We start from the raw sequence: 23,972 nt of genomic DNA, 5'->3' as shown, positions 1-23,972 counted from the left end.
ATACATCAACAATATTTTACGTTTACAATGTTTAACGTTTAACATCATTACGGACGGACACTGTGTGTTTTCAGCGACTGATGGACTCATAAAATACTCATATGCTTTGAGTGCATCAAAGAAACGGTTAGCAGCGCTCGGAAGACATGGAAACCCATCACGGTACTGAACTTGTACGATGTTTCGATTCATCGACCATTTCATAGCTGCCGATTAGAATAGAACAAAATGGCATCACGTTTAAGTTTGGTTAGTGAATATACAACAACCGTTAACTCACCGTACGGTAGTAGAAAGAGTACTAGAGAGGTGTAGCATCCGTGTAAAGCACTTTTCATAAACTCAGTCTTATTGAAGAGGGAGCTGGTGAGGCCGGGGGTGTACAGCTTAGGAAACAGGAGAGAATTCTTCTCCGAGACGTCTTGCTCGAACACGCCCAGCGCCAACACAGGCAACGACGTATAAAACAGATTGTACACAGATATAAACATGGGGTCGAATACAGTCTGAAACAGAAAACACACACAGAATATCATTAGAAACATCTGATAATTTTAACTCATCATGATACCCATCCCATACATTATTAATAACCAAATAGTTTGGACATCATTTAGGTTTCCACAGTTTCACCATGCATTCAATTTTTAAAAGTTATGATCAAATAGTTTTGACTATAACTAGAGAATTCTTGTCAACTTTTTGTGTTAATGCCTTACGTTGATTGCGATTCCAGAATTTTTTCAGTAGATGAATTGAGAGCCTAAAAATATATAATATTCTGTGTATCGGTGCATTGAAATATGGTAAATATAAAGATGACGGTGACCTGTTTTGCAAACAAGCTTTCTTTCAATATTTTTGTATACAATCGATTTAGACTTTTCACATTAGGCAATCGGGACAATAATTGGTATGAGACTGTAAGTAGCCAATGATATTTTATTCCGGTATTGCGCAACTAACTTCACGAATTACCAAACTGACATTGGTCAACTTACAATTTCGGTGGGTTGCCGTCTCACGTAGCGCTAGGCAGTGTTGTGATTTTTCACGATTGTTGACCTAATTCTAGATAATGATGGTTTATTTAAAAACAAGGTTCTCTAAGACTTGTAACGCTGATAAAAGGTGTTTTAATATCAGTAGTTTGGGTAAATAATTCTCAGAACAGAATACAAATTTAATCATTATTATGTCGAGCATCTCATTCACCATTTAACTTAAGTAAGTTTAATATCGTAAAATACTAAATATAGATTCCCACCTACATTGAAAAATTTCCACTTGTAACATCTTCAATTATTTCCAATTATTACAATATATACTTTCATTGTCAAACAGTCAAGGGTAACGGTGTTGACGATGCAAATGAAATCGTTTTCCGGAGCAATGTGAGTTGGTACACACCTGTGCGCTGAATCCGCAAAAGAAGGCGAACCAAAAATGGCAGAGCGTGAATGCAAAGTTCTTGTAGAAGAAGTAGCTGAGGAACTTGCACATGCGGTAGTAGGACCAGCGGCCGTGCACCAGCAGCAGGCGCTCCAGGAAGCGAAACTGCGCAATGGAATAGTCGCTGGCCAGCACCGCCTGCAGACCCTCTTGCCCCGAGATGCCAACTCCTATGTGCGCCGCTATATTCAATCAATCACAATGTACAATCAATCAGATGACCGCTCACTATAAATCTCGCTTCGTTTTCACTCTGCCCTCTTTCGCTGCTACTTCATCGCTTCATTTACAATCTTTCTATACGTACAAAGTAATAATTCTCGTGTTCTCACCAATGTAACTCGTAATATTGACGTCTATCTACTTGATTGCACTGTTTAGGTTGTGTATTTTTGGTAAATTATTTAATTAGTACCAAAGAAGCGTACCTCATTTTTCTCAACTTAACAGAAAACACCAAACACAAGTAAATTTACATTCCACTGACATTAACAAGAAAGTGTTTTCAAGAGATCCATATTGAACCATCTTTTAACTGTTGAATTTTTTAAGTCTCTTTGCTAGTCATACATAGCTCAAAATCACTAAAAATTGAGATAGGTTTCATTCGTCCTAAAGGGTTGAATTATAGCTATTACATAATCGAGTTTATATGTTGCCCAAGATTTTTCTTATTCTATAAAACCAATGACTCTTAAGACACTAAGGGGCCTATGTATAGTCACACTAATATAAATCAGGTTATGCATTATTTGAATTGGGAATGCATTTTTGTGTGAGATGACATAGTCATAACTATGCATAAAGCCCAAAGATTAATGTGAGATCTTCACTTTACTATTTATAATTTATTATTGCACACTTGTATATTGTGGCGCATTGGCTAATCGCTGTTACGATATTATAATACATTTTTCTACAAAAATAAACGATATAACTAGCCAGATAGATGATTAATTTGAGAGTACCTTTGATCATGGAGACATCGTTGGCTCCATCACCGATGGCCAGCGTCACGGCTTTCTTATTCTTCTTAATCATTTCGACCACCATCGCTTTTTGCAACGGCGTCACTCGGCAACATATCACAGATCGGCAATGCATTGTCAGATCTAAAAATCTGGAAGATACAATTTGAATTAGTTATTTATACTTAGTTATCAAATTTACAAATTAAATAAGCCTCATTCACTCTTTCAATATGTAGTGTTTATGACTATTATATTGTTTAGTATATTTTTATTGTATGATAAAGAATGGATCATGAGATAATGATATATTAAATCATCCTAAAATAAATATATACAGTAAAACCTCGTTAGTAAGAACACTGATAATTCGAAATTCGCCGTAATTCGAAATTTTCCCTAAAAAAAAGTCCCTTGAAAATTATTTTCATATAAAACCATACCTTTAATTCGAATTTCGTAATTCGAAATGATTTCCGAGTCCCTGGCATATAAAAATATTCAATAAATCGTAATAAAGTACACTATTTCATGAGCCAGTCATTGAAAATTGTGACAGACTTTTCTTAAAACATCAAAAATTACTTATTTTATGATGGTAATAAAAATAATCCTGACATTTTATGACCCAATTCGGTAGGCACATCTATGATCAGAAACAAAATTAATGAAAATCAAAAAATTTTTTTTTTCAAAATTTTAATATTTTTCCCCCATACATTTCGTAATTCGATTTTTTTTTCGATTTTCGGTCCCACGGAATTCGTATTAACGAGGTTTTACTGTATCGCCAGAATTACAAGTAAATTACAAATTCAAACAGAAAGTTTTACAGAATATACTTGACTATATATTAACAAATCGCGAGTGGAGAACTATAAGGTTCTAAGTGTTTGTCCTTGGAGAAACAAAAGTAACAATGAGGCAGCTTAGAATACTACTTCATTGTTGGGTTTGTTTTTTCAAGGACGAACACTTAGAACCTTGTAGTATTCGGCTCGCGAAATGTCACTTTAGTGCAATGAAGATGCTACGTTCCAAAGCATTAAAATGACACTTAAAATACAAAATACTAAAAAGATCAGTAATTATCATGTATAGCTAGGAAACCCAGTCCATGACCTAAAACATGGAGTGTTCATCTGAGAGGAGTGTACTGTGTGGTATCATTAGACCCATCAATGACACACGGTTGGGTAGAGGTGCAAATACAATAATTACGAGCCGTACGCTTTATACGAGACCCCCAAACATTATAACAGAGTAGAGATATCAAACAAACTATAAATTTTGTAAAAAAATAAGTTACCTCTGTTCGAGTTGCGGATGCAAACAATGCACGAGGGAGTGTCCATTAATGACGATGGCGAAGCCGTTCCCCTCCTCAAAATTGGCGTCCGTGGTCTCAGGATTGCCTCCGGAGTAATTGTAGTCCGTACTGTTGCAACAACCAACATACAAACACATTCAACAAACTTCTCTAGTCGAGCACCAAACTGTGCCCTTTAATTCATGTGGAGCCCTTTACGAGTGTCGTGTCACGACATCTTAATTAATTTAACATTCGCAGTAGAAGTATCATTTATGGGTAGCGGCTCAAACCATGCGGCGAAGACAGATGACAGTCAACACTACTGTTCTTATGGCCTATTGCACTGCGATACACCATCTCTATGCAGAAGCACCGCCTATTCTCGGTTACAGGGTTAGATTGACCTAGTTTTAGGGACTCTAAAACTCTGTCATCATATTTTATATTCACTGATGTCTGATACAAAATTGAATAAAGGACATGTGGTAATTTTTATTTTGTGTCAAATTTAAAAAAAGATTAGAACTAAGACAGTCAGAAGTTAGTCATGTGGTCAGTGAATCGACACAAGAGGAGTGTAAGTGATCGAGTTAGGTAAAGTGCTCGAAAGAAAGACCAATTATAAATTACACCATTAAGATTTTTATCATATGAAAACATATTCACTAATAGTATCTTCCGAATGTTTACATTACATACACCTACATAAATGTTCATAGGGTATGAAAATATTACGTAAGTTCATTGTTTTTATTCAAAGCTTGAAATGAATGTTTTCAGATTTTTTTTGCATCCATACAATTCAAAATTCTGTGCAATTGATATTGTAATTAGAGTAATTAAAAATGCTTGGGATCGTGGCTCAATTTTGGAAATAAAGTCACAGAGCGCCCAAGGCTGACTATATTATATTCAGACCAGGGCACGAAGCTGCAAATTTTGATTGTAATGCTAGTTGTTGCTTATTCTTCGAATGCAACACATGCAGTGGTAATACATTAATTAATTTGAATGAAATATTTAATCGAAAATCTTCATTTACTGCGAACAGATTATATACACATTGTAATGCATTACATTCAAAGATAATCAATAACTAGAACTATCATCGTAACTCGCTATTCAGTGCCCCGGCCTGATGTCTGCCTTACCACAGAGTGCCAACCTGCAAGTTCTGACCCATTAAACCACAGATAAAATGCGGGATTTACAGTACAATTGCAGTCCTATTAATGGTTGTCATAGTTATGAAGCCTTCCAAGCGATCTGTTGATTCGTGCCAATATCCTAGGAAAAGTGGCCAACAAATAATATAATATGGGTATCACCCATGTAACATGACACGCCGACTGCATTAAAAACTATGTCGCTACACATACAAATCAATGCGTTTGTGTCTGGAATCGATTTACTAATATTTAGAAAAATATGTGTTAATTACTTTTCAAACTGCAATACATAATACAGGAATATACTTTTGAATGAGGACAATCAATATAGAATATTTACTAGAGTGTAGAAATATTAATTGGATTTTTTAGAATTTACCAGGAGTGCTTCAATTACATAATATTTTGGCTACCAAGTGAACGTGTTTGCAATAAAGATTAGAGTAGAAAGATTTATATTATATTGGTTCAATGAAAACTTTATTGATTTTGCAAGCAACAGTGTTTCTTTTTAATCGCAAGATACGAGAAAAAATAAATTGAAAGAAATAACCTTATGACAAATAGCAGTTCTTGATAACCAAAGAGTTGAATATTTATTGAAACTAAAGTCAAATAGTATTGAAAACTAATTAGTCTAGCAGTGTTTTCTGAATTATTGATAACATAGTAGTACTACTCCTTTAGAAACTACATACCCCCACTCTTGACAAAAATAAAATTTTAGCTGTTCTGAGCTTCCGTTGAAAATTTTCATTTCAGAAATAGCCGGAAGAGATTTTGTTTTTTGTGTTAATAAAATCTATATGCAATATCATTTTCACGTAGATCCAGGGGTACACACATTACAGTTAATCCATTGCAGACAATCAACACCAATTTGACGCTGTCGTTGACCAAGTGATTCTGGACAATCGGTGTCAATTTGACGCCGGTTGTTCTTGGTAAAAATGGTTTAATTTTTATTTTTAGTTGATTCTTAAAACCCTACATTTTTTAAAAAGAAAAGAATAAATTGAGGGGTTTCAATAGCTAAATAAGTTTTAAAAAAATATTAATATTAAACATGTAACCCCTTGTCAAATTTAATCTGGCTGTTGGTATACTTTTTTCTCCTTTTGAAACTGTCTTCAATGAGTTAAGTAAACACTGGTCAAGAAAGATAATATTATTGACTGAACGTGGATATTAAATTTATTATATTTACACTGCCTAAAGCCGTGTTCTCACGTGACAATTTTCGCCGTTCAACAGTGTGTTGAATGACAGTTGAACGTCAATTAAACAGTGGAAGTTAATGTCCTTTTCTAACTTTTCTAAACAGAATTTTAAAAAACGCGACATTGATTACGACTATCGATTTAACTTAAATCGCTATGTGTGGAAAATTCCTTTCGACTTCTTGTTCAACATTGAACCGACAGTTGAACGACAAAAACCGTCACATGAAGACGCGGCATAATTATAAATCTTATGTTGTACAAATTATTACGATGAAACAATACTTCAATTTCAAACTAGGATAATATAGTATTTTTAACATGATTATGGGATACATTTTTAGCAATAGTATTTAAAATAATGGTGTATCACACTGAAAATGAATTCAAATATATAATAATATATCATAATATATATAACTGTACTATTTCTACAGCACTCATCAGCAGCATAAAGCAACACATCATGCTGTAGAAAATATATTACCATATTTTTCAGAAAGCAAACCAAAAAAAAAATCAAGTCCCAACATTACTTCAAGCTCGGCCCAAAAAAATATAATGTCAACATGAAGCTTAAAAAATCGACAAGATATAATTCTATATTGTGAAGATATAATTCCTCCACGGTAATGTGAAAATAGTATGGTGCTTATTGCTAATAAATTAAACATGACAATTTGTCGATCGCAGCATTGTTGAGCTTGATTCCAAAACCTTACTGCGCAGGAGTCAGATATCAAGTGACTGATCGTGAGATTCTAATATTGTCCACAAAAACACAATTCATATCATCGGTTGAGTTGGAAATTGAATTTAAATTCTAATTGATGATAGTTTTAAGATGCCAACTTCCTAGGAGTCAGATTTAGCGACCTGGATTTGACCTTTCAGCATCTTCAGAATCCATGTATGTATATCAACACTTATGCGCAAGGGTTGGAACTGCATTTTTGACTATTTTGACTTAAATAAAGATAATAATTAACTAAAATTCAATCAATATTTTATAGGCATAACCAAAAAATTACGATTCCAGCATTAAAATTAACGTTGTGGTGTCATTAAAATTTATTAAAATCATACCTACTACCAAAAATTTACCATTTTGCAGGTCCAATTTAATATTTTAAATAATCAATACGAATCTAAGTAAGAAGGAACATCAAAATATTTTATTTGGATTAATGAATTTTTTATTAGTACATCGAATTTTAATGATTATCTGATCTTTCCAAAAAACACCAATTACCCAAAATTGTACATTTACTATTTTTATTTAAATCTTCTTAATGTATTACATACGCATTGATAATTCAAAATGAAAATTATTAATAAAATATATTAGATTGAAGTTTTCAAATTCACTCACACGATATGTTTACCCTTTACGTTTACGCATTAAACCAAATATGAAAAAATATACAACTTTGCAATTTCTACGGTGTTTTCTAGAATATATTTCAGTATGGTTGTCGTATTGATTGGTTTCCACTTGATTTAACTAATAACATAGATTCGGTGTCAGCTGGTACATTTTTTTGTAACACCTACTACCTCCGACGAAATTCAATAATTACGAGAGCACCCCATTATACATCTTTAATGCCTCAGGCTCATCTCGATTCTATGTGCACCGATGATCCCAAACTAGACATGGACAGAGACACCGAGATACCACATTATGTAATGTAACAATAATGCTACCTAAACAAGCAGGGTGTTGCTGCAAAAGATTTAATTTATGATTCTCACAACCATCTCTCGATATAAACTTCCCTCCAATATTCCCACCGTAAGGACTGGAGTGCCGTATGAAAGATTAAAATGAAGAATTTCAGGTTACTTAGGGGTTAAAATCTAAACAATCCGTACACTTTGCATTAAAGTTATTTATTATTCATTGAATGGGAATAGAGCTTGAGATAAGATATATTGAATCATCGTAAAAAAATATATATCGTGGCAAATATTAATTGTATTGAAAATTTTCCAAAATTACGAATCAATTGCAAAGTTCTACGGAATAAATAAAACCGTTGAACAAATGCCGTCATACAGTGGTATCCAAGGGGCACTAAACGCCCACAGGGATGCCCTAAACCCGCTGGGTAGACGAACTCATAATGTTCGGTGGATGTATGTGGCAGCAAAAAACTAGGGACCGAGAAGAGCGGAGGGAGCTAGGGGAGGCCTTCATCCAGCATGGATCGACCCCGACTGATGATATTATAATATTAAGTGAAAAGGGTAATTTGAAAGTTCCATAAGCACATATCTCAGGGCCAAGACATACGGCACTGCTAATAACAACGCAGGTCTTTCTTATGAAATAAAATATGGCATTATTCTCAAAGATGTTGCATGTAGGAGACGGAACTGAAGCAAGTTCCAGTTTGATGTTTTATTTTTAACTCAGTTTGTATAAAAATAAGTAGGACCAGGGATGCTTTTACTTTCATGTTTAAACTCTATCTCTGTTTTCGAACTCTTTGTTAATTATTATGGATTCTATAACAATGAGAAAATATTGTGTATCATAAAGTGGTGTCCACATTGGCAACCTCATTAAATTTCGATTGAAATAATTTATGGTCATATAAATTATGATAATTATCATGATTTATACACAAATAACTTTCTTATAAAGTGTACTCATTGTACAGGCTTAGAACCCCTCACTTTTCAGAAAATCTTCATTTCTGACCGTCATACCGCACTCCTGACGCATTATCTTATAGATATAAAAAAATATACCGTAAAATTAGTAGGTATAAATGTGTTATTGATAAAATAACCCACAGAAAACATAAAACAGCTGTAGCATAATTTTTCAGAATCACATAGAAAAATAATCTGGTATATTTTTGACAATGTTATCATTTGAAGCGTTTCAAAACATATGTCATCAAATAAAGAAAACACACAAGGTATAATAATAAATTACTAACATAATGGATGGCAGGTTAGAGAGAGAAAGAGCGTAACTAAGGTAGATAGGTCTCAAAGCATAAAATAAAAAATATATATTTAATATGATAATGTAAAAAAAATGAGTTATTCACTTAGTAAAATTTGTGCGAAAATGATGTGGACACGTCGAGATAATATCATAGCAAACTTGCAATAATAAATTTCAATTAATCTTGAGAAATATTCAGGCTCAATTGCCAATTTAGAGAAGAGAAGCGTGGGGAAAAAAACATTGGACAGGACGACAGTTACTGAAACCAAAATGAAGCGTTCCAACGATATTTCTACAATCAACGATAAATAATTTTGTATGTTAGACATTGTCAAAAGTTAGTGCGATTCTTTAGCATCAATCGTCTACTCAAGTAAAAGCCACACCAATGACAGTTATATTATTAAAGTGAAATATGCAATAGTAATAAACAAGACTTATTAGTCGACATATTATTATAATGGTTACTGAAATAAATAATTAATGAGGTTATTTAAATAAACTAAGTGTCTGTTACCACCAGCAGGACCTTGACCTTGCTATACCAGTTTTAATTTCTATAATATAATCAATTATCATCAGTAGTTATAGTGAGTTTAGTAGGCTAAAAAAAAAATACACCATCACCATAGACAAATTATAAAGTTCAGTGCATCTATAGACAATAAAACCGTCGCCCAATATTGCAACAAAAAAATGAATATCTAATCATAATGACGTTGCATGAATTTTAATTATTAACAATAATATTATTAAGTGACAAGAAATATTTCAGTATAAACAATAAATAATATTAATTTATACTTGATCAATGTCATTTTTAATAACGGCACCACTTTAGAATATCAAAATTTAAATAAAATCTGAAGAAACATGAAGCAATATATAATAAATTTGTTGACAGCTGGTATAACGAATATTGAAGATAATTTTTAAGTAAAAATCCTGACAATTTTACAAATAATTAAATACGGTATGGGTAAATGATTAAACAGTGGCAACGTAGGCGATTCACGGGTGTATTGGAATCGTTTGCTGTTTCAATGTTAGCAAACAACACCAGTACAACTGCAAGCCGCTTTTAACGTGCCGTTGGTGCCACTGTATAAAGATTTACCTATACATTGTTACAATATTATCAACAGTAAAAGCACAATCAATAATAACTAGCCAATGAAGCATAGAAAAAAACTGAAACAACATTACGGTTGTACATATTTCGAACATATTTTTTTAAAACTATCAAGCATTGAAGTTTGTTCTAGAAGGCAATAATAATTGATAATTTTTGGCGGTAGTCTGAAAGGAATAAAAGTTATAGCAAGGGCCCCCATGTCGGAATAAAAAAATCCCATTCGGGTTAAAAAATAAAGACAAGGTCCCACCGAGGCAACGGCAACAATTTAAAGTAAAACAATATATAGGTCACGCAGCACAGTGGAGGATAACGATACATAAAAGAATAATATAATGATAATGAAAAGAATAAAGGAGGAACAAATAAAAGGGGATAAAATGAGCTCTTTGTCTCTCTACCTGGTCGACTGTGAGACGGGATGTTCAATATTATTTTCCCACCTAAATGTGACAATTGAAATGGCAGGCGCGGCATTTAGTTGTATGCTGGCGTCTCGGTGGTAAGCCGAGTCGTTGATCTCGTTGGGGGGGGAGTTACCCGAACTGTGATTATTGCCCGCCGCGTTGTGATTGGCCGGAGAAAGGCCGTTGCCGTTCTCGCCGCTGTTGGCAGCCGTGTGATTGTTTGCCGGACCTGTCAACAAGACAATTTATAAAAATATACTGCTAAACCTTTCCAATCATCCGATATTAATTCAAAAAACTTAATACAAATAAGTATGATATTTCATAATAGTACTTACCTATTTTAAAAAAAAGAGTTAAGAGCAGTTTTTACTCTTTTATGCAAAAGTTATTTATTTCTAGCGTTGCCTTAGTATAAAATGTTGTTATTATTTTGAAATATAAATATTTTTTTAGCATGTGAAAAATATGAAATTTTAAAACCAAACCTCATATACAAAATGTTGAGAAACAGCTACATAATCATTGCTTTCCTTTGATATACAACTAAAAAAAATGATTTTAGTTTTTTGCATAAATAAACTTTATTTGGACTCTCGAGCCATTGAATTAAGAGCAAAGACAATTTTCGAATAATTCAATATGTAATTAGAAGTCAATTAGAATGTTTTAAACACTTCTCCTGTAAAATTAACTTTCACAAAAAATCACAAAAAATTTAGCATTGAAGTCAATTTACCCAATTTGGTTATCTATGCATTTGGTCCCTTTAATCCCTTTAATCCACAGTTCATCAAATACAGTAAAACCTCGTTAATACGAATTCCATGGGACCGAAAATCGAAAACAATTCGAATTACGAATTATGAAATGTATGGGGGAAAAATATTAAAATTTTGAAAAAAAAAAAATTTTTGATTTTCATTAATTTTGTTTCCGATCATAGATGTGCCTACCGAATTGGGTCATAAAATGTCAGGATTATTTTTATTACCTTCTTAAAATAAGTAATTTTTGATTTTTTAAGAAAAGTCTGTCACAATTTACAATGAATGGCTCATGAAATAGTGTACTTTATTACGATTTATTGAATATTTTTGTATGCCAGGGACTCTGAAATCATTTCGAATTAAAGGTATGGTTTTATATGAAAATAATGTTCAAGTGACTTTTTTTTCGGGAAAATTTTGAATTACGGCAAATTTCGAATTATCAGTTCTTTCTTACTAACGAGGTTTTACTGTAGGTACTATACTCTAATAAATTAATATTTTACAGTTGACAATGCAGATTAGAGGTGAGTTGGAAATACTGTCACCAGTTTTGTGTACTCACCTTTCGGATGAAACTACCCATACTAAGTATTTGTGGCCCAATAAACTTATTCCAAAAAAATTGTAATGATGTCATCGCGAGTCGCTGTTCTGTGCACTCGCCAGTTGGTAGACTTTCAACACTATTGACATTAAATGCGCAAGAACGAAATAGCACTTGAATATAGGTATATTTTAATTTATTAGTCTATTGCGTTCAAAAGTATGAATAATAATAGGTCATAAATTTTGTGTCACAGCACAGTGGTGAGATGACGCACAGGCTTAGGCTTGTTATATACCGCTCAAAACATGTTTTAAAAAAACCAATGTTATTCATTTTTGTTAACAATAATATTGTAACCTAACAGAAAAACAACTCATAAATTTAAAATTTTATAATAAATGGGACTTTACGACAAGCGGAGCTCAGCGTATTTTTAGCCATTATATTGAAGCCTATATACAGTTCCCTGAGCCGATACGTATTTTAAAATTCTAATAATATGGAGTTGGTTTTAGTTTCAGTTGAGTATGAAACTTTTGTCGCATAAGCACGCCAAACGATCTATATAGTATTCCAAATACTAGTAAGTATTTTGGAACAAGTTTATATATTAAGTATTTTTTTATACTGGTAGTAAGTATACTTAGTCTTCAAAATCGACCAGTTTTCCCATCTCTAATGCAGATCTCTGCTATTGGGTGCAAATTAATCTTTGTCAAATATTGTGAATATATTTTCCGTCAACCACTCCCATTCGACTCGTGTGGATGAGAAAAGTTAAAGACAGTATACATTGTGAGAATAGGGCCAGTGATAGCGTGATAGAAAATGCTTGTACCGTGCGGCTGGTAGGTGTTGACCACTCGAATGGCGTCCCGGAACTTGTCTAGCTGTTGCTCCACGTCCTCATGGGTAATACCGTCAACCACAAACACCTCGGCCATGTCATCAGTCAGCAGCTGGCACGAGTAGCCAATGTTGATGGCCGTTTCTGAACAAACAACACACATTTTTATGCAACCGTCGTAAATTTCAAATTCTATATTTATATTTAAATAAAGTACAATATTTAAAGCAGTGTTGGCAGAGAAACGAGTTTTAACCAAGACAACATTATTTGTTCACCATATAGCCAACATAGCACTAAATCAATTGGTGGTTAGTTCTAACGTACTGAAATTCTAAACAGCGTCTACCTAAACTCATCCTAATGTAAGTCGAATATGTATATCAATATCTGAAGCAATTCAGTTATTGCCCTTCCAATTGGCAATACCAATGGCAGGTTGGATAATGGCGTTACAAGGAAAAGTCTAATTTTCAAAATGCGTTAATTTGAGCCAACTTAATGTTCTCATCTATGGCTATTAGCTTATGTTCAATGACATAAGAACTCCAAACAAAAAATGAATATTTACCTTGTTTATCTCCAGTTAAGACCCAGATTTTGATGCCCGCCATTCCCAAATTGGCAATCGTCTGCGGCACTCCATCTTGCAGTTTGTCTTCTATCGCTGTCACTCCTATGAATTCAAATCAAATAAAACAACCGTTATAAATTAAGATACTGTCTGATTTCCCTGATAACTGACGTGAATGACGCAATAGGGTATCTCAAAGAAAATGTTACAAAATAATGGATCTTATGTTAAGGTAGATGACCATTTGCTGACCAGAAAAACCTTCGAAACAAGAGCAAGAATGTCCCGAGGTTAATATTTATGTATATCCAATTGATTGAAGTTAGAAAGAGCAGTCATTGGCTCGATTTAGTGAGGGGTCGTGCAGATTAACCGTGATGAAACAATCTTATTTAATTATTGCCTTCACATTTTACAAATTACAGTTTAGGATGGTAAAAATTCTTTAAGTTAAATTTTGTGTTTGTGACAGCGCCATTAACCATTGCCAAATGATCCACTATTATTATTATATTTTATCCCATCGGGGAGACTGCACTGTAATATGTCGATTTCCAATGACATACCTATTAACATTAAGTCCTTCTCGATTTCTTCATAGATGGCGTCGAGCTGGTCATCTCTCGAGTGGATGGCGAGCGCGGCTTGCTGGTGCCGATGCTTCCAGTCGGAGAAGTAGGCCTCATCCAGTGGTCTCCACGCCAGCACCAACGTTCTAAGTCCCTCGCCCGCAAATTTCTACAATATTGCAATCATCACATTTAGAGGTGTCATTAATACAAAGTTATCATTTTAAAATAGCTTTCAAATTATCTTTATTTATCATTTATCAACCACCAATCAGTCTGAATAGTTTGGATATATGTACAGTCGTATAAATAATAGTCAATTTGTTTTCATTGCTATGGTAACCAAGATGACAAGAAATCATAAGACTGATAGGCCTCAAAGGATGGCATTCTTGATGCTAGATATCACTTTGCTAATCACGACACTTGAGAGTCACCGTCCACACAACCTTATGCAAACTATAAGGCCTTCCGCTCACGAGAATACTCAAAAAAGACTAGACTGAAACTAAAATTCCAGCCAGTATCTAACTAATGTATTTCAATGGCGGCTCACTCACGGCAAGACTGGAATCTCTGTTTCAAAACATTCGCTACTAAACTGAAGAGATGCAACATGCTAGTCTCCCCGTTTCCAGTTCCCCATAAAGCAGTGGTGGCAATACCAGTAGATTCGATGAAAAATCATATTTTCTTACCAAAATTAGTAGCACGAAAACTGAACAAGTAGTAATAACAAGTCAAGACGTCAAAAGTTAAGGATGGGCGAACCGATTTTTAATTTAAAATTTGTGGCAGAGGTTGAGAAATACTTGTATAATTAAAGGCTGCCAGAATAGTCCCGTAAAGATATTACGGAAAAAAACTTAGAATGAAGTAGGAAGTAGGTCCAGTTTGACAGTTTGAGGTTATGAGATTATTATTTCAAGTGGGTTTCAGTAGTTCCGTGTGCAAAGCATCAGTCATTGTCCAGTTTATGAGTTCCATCAGTAACCAGTTTGTCAGATTTTAATTTCAACATTATAGAGGTGATTCAAGTTATAAAAGGATAATAATTATGTACTTACATTTAAGTGTTCTAATGTTTTTCCTTTCACCTCGTCTTGATTTGATTTTAGCCTTTCGTAAATGACATTGTCAGCACCTTTTGAATATAACCTAAGCTGTCCGTCCCTTCTTAATATTACGGACATTCTTTTACGTACATTATTAAAATCTAATATGCAAAGAAGCTCATAAACCTGAAATGGAAAAAAAAAGAAAATAATATTGAAATGCTGATTAAAAAAGTACAAGCTACATATAGATAGAAAAAAAAACAAATAATTAAAGTGTTCAGGAATCAAAAAGTAGGTACAAGAGACATGTACATGAAAAACCAGTTTAAAGCAGTTATCACATTACCAGATAGGTATATGAATGAAAAAGGATTTTACATGTAACTACTTTGTACAATATTTTTTTTTATTCGATCCTAAGATCATAATATTATAGGTCTCTGTATTAAGGCTATACTTCAGCTGGGGCACGGTCTAAAATGATCATGACTACGCGATGCGTGCAGAACAAAACATAATTTGTCATAAAAATTCAACATGCGTCCATTTAATATTATGTTTATTGTTCTCGTTTTTTAGTCATCTTTACACGATTTAAGAATTAATTCCCCTGACGCCATCACAAAACAAATTGACGTGTTCACAGCTCGACTTTCGCTCTCTGATTGGCAGCGAGTCCGAAACTTCGTCGCACCTATAGTTGAAAATTATTTGCCGTTTCACTGAAGTATGCTCTTAACTCTAGTGTACAAAATGTTGTGATTAGTTTCATGACAGATATCAATTTTTTCTTGAAATAGAAGCCATTTCCTATCAATCTACGCTCCCTATGATTCAATTCCCACACACAACAATAAACAAGACATTGCAGTTAAACTCAATTAGACCAGTGTTTGTCAAAGAGCCAAACGAATTATTGTAGTGCGCGTCCTCGGCACACTGATTGTCATCATTCAACATCGAAGTTAGTGCCAGTACTCCATACTCATTTCCCGCACCCATGTGTTTGCAGCACAAACCCATTTCCATACAGTCCACTTGATTAAATCATCCCCTTTGTGACCAGTAATAACGGATCATTTGAGAACAATCTTTCGTTTACAGAATGTGAACTTTAAAGTCGATTTACATGAGATTATATTATTCATAATTAATTGTAACAATGGTCAACGAATACTCAGTGACCAATAGCTAGTGATTAAACCCGGTTCAAGTATAAATAATAGCGAGTGATTTAATAATTATTGTTACCTCTGGTTCTCCCATAACTTCAATAGTGATACTATTCGGAGATCTCTCTTTGAAAACAAATCCGAAATTTCTGGCTGCTGATACGAGAGCTGATTCATCAGGTGATTGGGCCTGTCGAAATAAGAAAATCAAATTAATATAATGTATTAATGGCCGTTCTGACAATGGTGACTGTCAGCAAACATATAAATATTAAATTAAATATCATGCTTATATATGCAGAAAAAAAATCTTTTTTTAAATGGGTCAAGATTACCAAGGTTACCACTCTGCAAAAAAATACTAAACCCGGCCAATCATTCATAGGGCCGTATGTATGAGATTCCCAAATTATTTATAAGCTATTTAACCGATTTTCCATCATATAGCATATAGCACTGTTTGTGACGTAAGCAATCTGACGTCACACGTCATGCAAAATGGCTGCTTCATCTGTCACTTTCAAATGTCATTTTAATAATGGATTCATTACAACAAACGTTTGCTTGAGGCCCTCGTTCATTTTGTAGACTGTAAAACATTTGCGAACTTTAAAAACAGTTCCTAGTCGTGCTGTTTACAAAATAGTCTATAATCTAGATAGTAGGTAACTGATACAATGCCTCGTATTTCGCTTACAAAACGCAATATTTCTCATGGAGAGATAAGATGGATTTACATAAGATTACGATAAAATATCTCCGCTAAACGACCGCAAAGATAGGTACCTACTGCTGTATCTGGCATTAAAATATGCAATTGGAAGCATTCTGCATTCTTCAAAATATTATGGCACCTACCTACCTAGTTAATTATCGTAAGATAACTGTAATAAACAAGGCACAACTCTCAAATACACTGATAACATCAAGTGTCATACGGTGATTGGTATAAATGATAATATTATACAGAGATCATTACATATTATTATCTAAATCCATTTGTATTTCTGTGATTTATTCTTATTCTGTTTTGACATCTCATAATTGAAGTGAAGTTAGTCATAATATGTATGTATTGCCACCAAATGGAAATGTTTACTGGCAATACTCTATCCTTTCGTACAGTAGAAGTTAGTCATAATATGTATGTATTGCCACCAAATGAAAAAGTTTACTGGCAATACTCTATCCTTTCGTACAGTAGAATTATAACATAAATGTGATAAAATAACTGATAAATTATTTAAAGTTCATAATAATTATTCATGTATTATTATTAAATTTATATGGTACTGTTTGCACACCTTCAGATACATTAACAATTTCAAAATTTTAAATTAATGGTCGGGGAATGAAATTTTATAAGTTTGCAATTATTTGGACGCCATGACACATTATGATGTCACAATGTGACGTCGCTAACCAACAGATTATATTTGCACTCATGCATACAAATCGCACCGTGAGTGTAAAACCAACGTATGTGCAAATTACATAGTTTGGAGATATAAGGGTTTGAAGTTTTCATTTGGTCAGGATAAATAGAGTTTCTAAAATAAAACCATAATATTTGGTGTATGTATACATTATGACATGTTCTTTTATTAATTTTATTTTTTTTCATATAAATCCATCAAGATTACAAGTTTTAGCAGTTGCTATGGTTTTACACTTTAATGATGCATAGAAAATGTTGATATTTCGCAGTTACCTGAATTGCAGTAAGATTTTTATTGGGAACTTTGGTAATACCATTATAATATAATATATTATATTATTATTAAATAAATCAAGAATGATATTTACCTATAATATTTTGATATTTTAAGCTTACTAACTATAGTTTATTAAAATAGATGCATACAATTTTAAACCAAAATAAAAATAGCAAATTACAATAATTGTATTGTTTTTATAATTAATTTTATCGACGTCAATTATTATCTGAATCTGTATTTAAATGTGTAGATGAAAGTTTTTTTTTAAAAATTGTGGTGTATTTCTGGTATCACTTTTGATGAACATAGGGAAATCAAGTCATTTAATTTTGCTTTGGTGATCCGAGGTGGTTTTATAAATGCTTTGTGTAGTGTAAGTTGTACTGATTGACGTCCGCCCTGACGTTTTCTAATATTTATTACATCAAACACTTCTGTTTCATACTTATTTTTATAGAACAGGCAATAAGGATTGTTTTTCCTCACTTCAATAACGCAAATGTCTACCCAACTAACCTTTTAACTATTTTTGTTGAGTTGAAAATTATTGCCCATTTCATTTGCTAACTTGTGAAAATCAAAAATCTCGTCAGTGCCAATTTCCAGTGAATCACTGGAATCCACTGTATTGGTATATAAATTGGACCTGACTTCAAGACTATTTTCTTGTTTCTCTATGCAAGAGTGTTATAGAGTCACACTCATTCTAGGTGTGTCCTACGACCAAAAAGTTGTGTGTGATTTTTGGGATATTAAAATTCTGGACGGCGTATAAATACATTGCTGTAATAAATTTATTTTTATTCTGTCCGGCACAATTATCCGAATAAAAAATTACTTCCTTCCCAATTGATTGGTCTTCCAAAAATTTTACAACACAAGAACCAATTGCATTGGCCCCTTTGTTTGTAGTCCCTTCATGCTAAACAAAACAGTAACCATTTTTATTATTAATGTGTGTAAGATGGTAAAATTATAGGTTGAAAGCTTTCTTTTATAATATAGCACTGATATCTGGGCATTTGGTGTTGATAATACGGCCTGCAGATTATAGCAACATACTATTTTATTCGTCTTTCGCCTTCTGTGTTCTCGATAATTGTTTATTTTTTTTGATGAATGTCATATATTATTTAACTTGAATTATATTTTTCTCTTCGCCACTGCAATTTTTATATTTTTCACAAAAGTCACATAGGTCCTTGTTTGGTTGAAAAAAGCTTATATTATAATGGGTATTGTTCCTCTTGCAAACCAGCAGCATCCTTATCTATATCCAACATGGGTTCTTCAGCATCAGGAAATGTACTTGTCACATTTTTGAAAACTTGTAACATTGCAAAAACAAAAATATCATAGATCTGATTGATATACTGTTGTGTTAATTGAAAGAGTTTATTATTGTAGGTGCATAAAATAAATACATAGGTACATAAGATAAGTCGATAATAATAAGTTTCATAACAATAATAATATTAAGGTTAGTTTTGTATATCATTTTAGTATAATATTTATCACAAAGTCTTACCTTTTTAGAAGTTTTTCAGCTTTTAAAGCTAACTCCACCATCATTCGAATCCTTAAACTCATATTTGATAAAAACAAAATACACTGCACTACATTACTTGAATCAAAGGAAACAATAATGTGTTGTAGAATACGTCTGGATGCGTTATCAAAGTCTTAACACTGATCATTTCAATAATTGCCTGCTATCACAATAATAAAAACAATGCCACATTGCATTCACGAAAAGAATGCGTCTGATGCTCGGGTTTCACAATTAGTCATGGATAATCATTTGCAGATACTATGGTTTTACATTAACAATGGAAGTAAATCTTTGTATTGTAAAACCCAAATATCTGTCTTTTTTAATGAAAATTTTTAAGTTTGCAGTAACTTCAATTATACATTATCAAGTTTATGACTTTTGCAGTTGTTTTGCATTTAAATCTCGAAATTGAAAAATTTGCACTTGCTATGGTTTTACACTCACGGTGCGAAATGAGCAGTATATAGCCTATAAAGTATTTGGGAATCTCATGCATACGACCCATAGCCTACAAAATCTATTCATCACATACTATTACATTTATAAACTGTTGAAGATTATCATATAAAAATCATTTGTAAATAGCGATTTTTGCCTGAAAGGCGATGATATTTTAAATAAATCATGGACATCACAAATTATTAATTCACAACAAGACATTTAAAAAGGTTATAAAAGTAAGGAATGGAAATATATAAAAATACAGTCAGAACACCGAGGCGTCTACGAAGTGAGAACAAACAATATTAAAAAAAAAAATACATGACAACCTCCAGCCAACTTCACACTCACGTAAGTGGAATATATTGACAGAGCCAAGCCAAAATGGCGTGCATGACAGATTACAATATTATAAGAGAAAAATTTGAGAAATGAACTTCAATAGCTGACGCATTTTTGGGATGCTGAAAAATGACATTCTACGTAAATAATTAATTTTTGCCATAACATCCCTGCAATCTTGATATACATCCGGCCATCGACTTCGCACCTAATTGGTTCCTCAAATGTGTTTGTGTGTGCTCATGTGTTTGAATGTTTGAAAGAAGAGGTATGTAAAAAAAACATCAAAAAGTGTACTTTTAAATATTTATTCGTCAATGAGTACTATGTATAATAAAGTTAACGAGGCGAATTAGCAATCAAGTGTTTTCTTTATAAACTTCGAATGTTATGTTAATTCGTCGAAAGAAAGTTAAATACCACCCTTTTACATATTTGAGAAGGTGGCAGGGAGTGAAGCGCACAATTTTTGCATTAAGTATCAACAAAAATCTAAATTGCAAGAAATGTACAAAATAATGAATTGTGCGAAAGTAGAATGTTTGAAAGTCGAGGGCCCCCTGTATAAATATAATTGTGTCCGGAAACTTGTACGTGTGCAGTTCGCCGTATCACACTTCGCCGTGATATGTTGTATCGGAAATTAAATTAAAGACCGTCCAGCCGCTTCGGGTCGTCTAGTACTGACATAAAATTCATGTCTAAATAAAACATAGTTCTTGTCGGTTTACAGGAAGCCAGCGGCAAACAAATTTTCAAAATAGCCGATATACTGGATTATGTAAAATTATATCGAATTATGTCAAAATCAGTGAAAATTGAAGACAGTTTAGTATATGGTCCGATAAGAAAGCTCACGGCGAACTGTGCCACGGTGAAATGTTTTACGTACAATTTACATGTAACCAAATATAATATATCGATAAACAGACCAATTTGGTTGCAGTTATTCTCCTTCCAAATAAACATCTCTTTTAGCTTTTAAACTACACTATATCAGAAATCCCAAGAAAATATAGTTGGATAAAGCCACTGATTGTATCTACATAATAGCTTCAAGAAATTTCAGAAATTATTCAGAATAAAACAGCTGTACTAAATGTGCATAAGTTTGCTAAATAATCATATCTCATATCATATATAATCTAAGAGACATGTCATACCTGATACTCGAGGCGGCCATTCTTCTCCTCTGGCATGACGGTATGGCAAAGGGCCAGCAGACGGAAGAAGCTATGTGACGATTCGTCTCCCCGCCGCACCGACTGCAGCAGAGCCTTGTCATAGAACTTGAAGTCCGTTTCAAAGTCCGGGTTGAACGAGAAATCCAACGGCTCCGTCGCCTGCGCACGTCCAAGGCAAACAATCCAACATCAGAAAGAAATAAAAAGACAAATCTTACATACAGTAGACGTCTCATCCTGACGGCTGATAGATTTGCCACACGTGTTGGCTATCGAAACAAAAACAGATTTAGTATGTCCAGAATGATAACGTGGCGATGTACAAAAATAAATTAACACGCATCTCAATTGATTGAGTGTGTAAATTTAGTCATTACAATTTTCAATTGTATACTTTGTACATTGTACATGATAATAATTTAATTACATCCCAAATTTCCATTTTGTAATTTGGAATGTAAGTCAATGTGTTTCATTCCAGAACGAAGATGATCCAATAGGTTGGGCGAATGGCTTTCAACCATTTTCCCTAAAAAAGTAGTTACGATTACTTTCACTCATAATGGTCAATGCGGCGAAGGGTTGAAGTAGGCTTTGGAGACCCGACATAAATAGAGCACATTTAACTTTGTCAGTCATACTTATTTATTTTTATTAAACTAAGAATATAAATTGCAGATGGTCTTGGTTAGTTTTTTTTAAATTCAATTAAAAAACTGTCGAAAGAAAACCATTATAGATATTAGATAAAAAATGTACTTATATCTATAAGATATCCAAAATTATGCCATTAAATCATACATAACTTTAGACATTATGTAGACAGAAAAATATTTTTTATCTTTTCTGGTTTGGTTTAAGCAGAGTTTAATCGAATGTTAAAAACCAACAGCTATCTGTAATTTTTAGTTCAATTAAAACAAATAAGTATGACTGACATAGTTTAGTGTGCACTATTTTTGTTGGATCTCCACAGCCCACCTCCACCCTCGCCACTGAGTAATACTAAACCCAGAACCCCATATATTAACAATAATTCTATCCAACATGATATTTATAAATTATTATATCATGATAATAATGAGACTGGCGTTACAATTAAGTTTTTTCATTATAGCTCATGAAAAAATGTGAAAGCACTTTGTAAATAAATGCATTAAAACTTCCATTGTTGAGTTCGATCATTGCCGTTTTATAAAATTTGACATATTAGAATAATAATACACACAGAAAGATCCCATACACCTCGGATGCATAGAATATGTGTCCAATAACTATTTTAATATGCAGAAGTGAAAACAGATTAACTATGAAAACATTACAATATAATATGACAGGCAGACATTAAATTAAAAAATGTGGTCACATGCAGAACTATGATACTAAATACAAAATGGTGCAATGTATTCTAAAGAAAAATGGTCAAAAAGTCAATCAGAAAAACAATGCACAAAATTATGTCAATTTACCTATTAACTCCGTGCAAAATGAAGAATATAAATATTTTAATGATGAAAAGACTGATTTTCAAGTAATTTATTTAATTCATGTTTAGTACTTATAATATTGTGAAAAGGATTTTTCAGAATAATACAAAAGGTAATTAAATCGAATGACCTAAAGAAATAATACGATATTCAAGTCTCTGTAATCAGTAGTTGTTACAAATGTGTACCTATTTAATACATAATTCGTAAATTACGAATTATGTAATTCATTTTTAGAGAAAAATAGTTTGTATGTTGAATTTGGACATCTAAATTACAAAAATAAATATACAACAAAAAGCTGGAAGGATGGCGTAAATGTTGTAAAATGGGAAAATTTTTCCATGAAGTGTAACCAAAATGGCATAAATTAAAAGAAAAATGCAAGCGATTTACTTATTTTTGTAGGCATTTATAAAAACTATTTCTGTATTATGTAAAATCTAATACAATACAAACCCCATTTAGAGATTAGATTGATATGTATATTATTATTTGTGTATCAAATTGAGCTGTTTTTTCTAAATTTAATTTCAAATTTCGTAATTCTCCACATAAAATTATATTATAGTATTTAACCATCCCATGACACGTGTTACGTTCCTTAAAATAATATTATCAAGTATTGATCTCTAATCAAGAAAACAGTGTTTGTTAATCATCATCTAAACGGTCTTGCACATACAAATTCAACACAACCTCAAGTCGTCAACTTTATCCATTATACCTAACGTGACCATAGGTCACAGTTTAGGTAGCATATCCCGTTTTCCCCAATCACAGCTTCGGGACGCCGAAATGTCCCATTTTTAGAAAGAGAGCAGCCCACGGCAACAATTTCAAAAAAATATGCGAAAAGTCAAAAAAATCAATATGAAAACGCCGGTAGAAAGGGTCTTTTCTCTTATTTAAGAAAAAAATAAAGTTGCAAGTCGCAGTTCTTAAGGCAATGTTAATTACCAAAGTAAATTTAAGAAGTCCTGCCAAGAATTTCATTCTTACTTGAAATCACAACCAAAATATATACATTGTTCTTCACAATAATATAGGACTACATAAATTATTTATTTTCACGTC

The 23,972-nt window shown here is 32.9% G+C and overlaps 1 protein-coding gene across 5 annotated transcripts in view; it reads right to left on the bottom strand.

Annotated features, from left to right (window-relative positions):
• The window catches only part of ATP8B (ATPase phospholipid transporting 8B), a 232,894-nt gene that overhangs the window by 3,802 nt on the left and 205,120 nt on the right, over nucleotides 1–23,972 (bottom strand). For 3 of the 5 annotated variants that reach the window (XM_085946068.1, XM_085946069.1, XM_085946072.1), the window contains 11 exons: nucleotides 21,388–21,567; nucleotides 16,248–16,358; nucleotides 15,006–15,179; nucleotides 13,936–14,107; nucleotides 13,367–13,471; nucleotides 12,787–12,939; nucleotides 10,623–10,857; nucleotides 3,730–3,858; nucleotides 2,421–2,572; nucleotides 1,411–1,634; nucleotides 281–506 (listed from right to left, as the gene is read on the bottom strand). In XM_085946068.1, the coding sequence (XP_085802194.1) occupies nucleotides 281–506; nucleotides 1,411–1,634; nucleotides 2,421–2,572; nucleotides 3,730–3,858; nucleotides 10,623–10,857; nucleotides 12,787–12,939; nucleotides 13,367–13,471; nucleotides 13,936–14,107; nucleotides 15,006–15,179; nucleotides 16,248–16,358; nucleotides 21,388–21,567 (1,861 nt within the window). The remainder of the gene's footprint in view (nucleotides 1–280; nucleotides 507–1,410; nucleotides 1,635–2,420; nucleotides 2,573–3,729; nucleotides 3,859–10,622; nucleotides 10,858–12,786; nucleotides 12,940–13,366; nucleotides 13,472–13,935; nucleotides 14,108–15,005; nucleotides 15,180–16,247; nucleotides 16,359–21,387; nucleotides 21,568–23,972) is intronic. The other 2 variants (XM_085946070.1, XM_085946071.1) reach the window with 1 other exon arrangement.

Source organism: Rhyacophila brunnea, unplaced genomic scaffold, assembly GCF_057557595.1.
Source record: "Rhyacophila brunnea isolate RB1 unplaced genomic scaffold, BYU_Rbru_1.0 scaffold_19, whole genome shotgun sequence".
In the NCBI taxonomy this organism is placed as follows: domain Eukaryota; kingdom Metazoa; phylum Arthropoda; class Insecta; order Trichoptera; family Rhyacophilidae; genus Rhyacophila; species Rhyacophila brunnea.
This window is presented reverse-complemented; position numbering and strand designations above follow the sequence as displayed.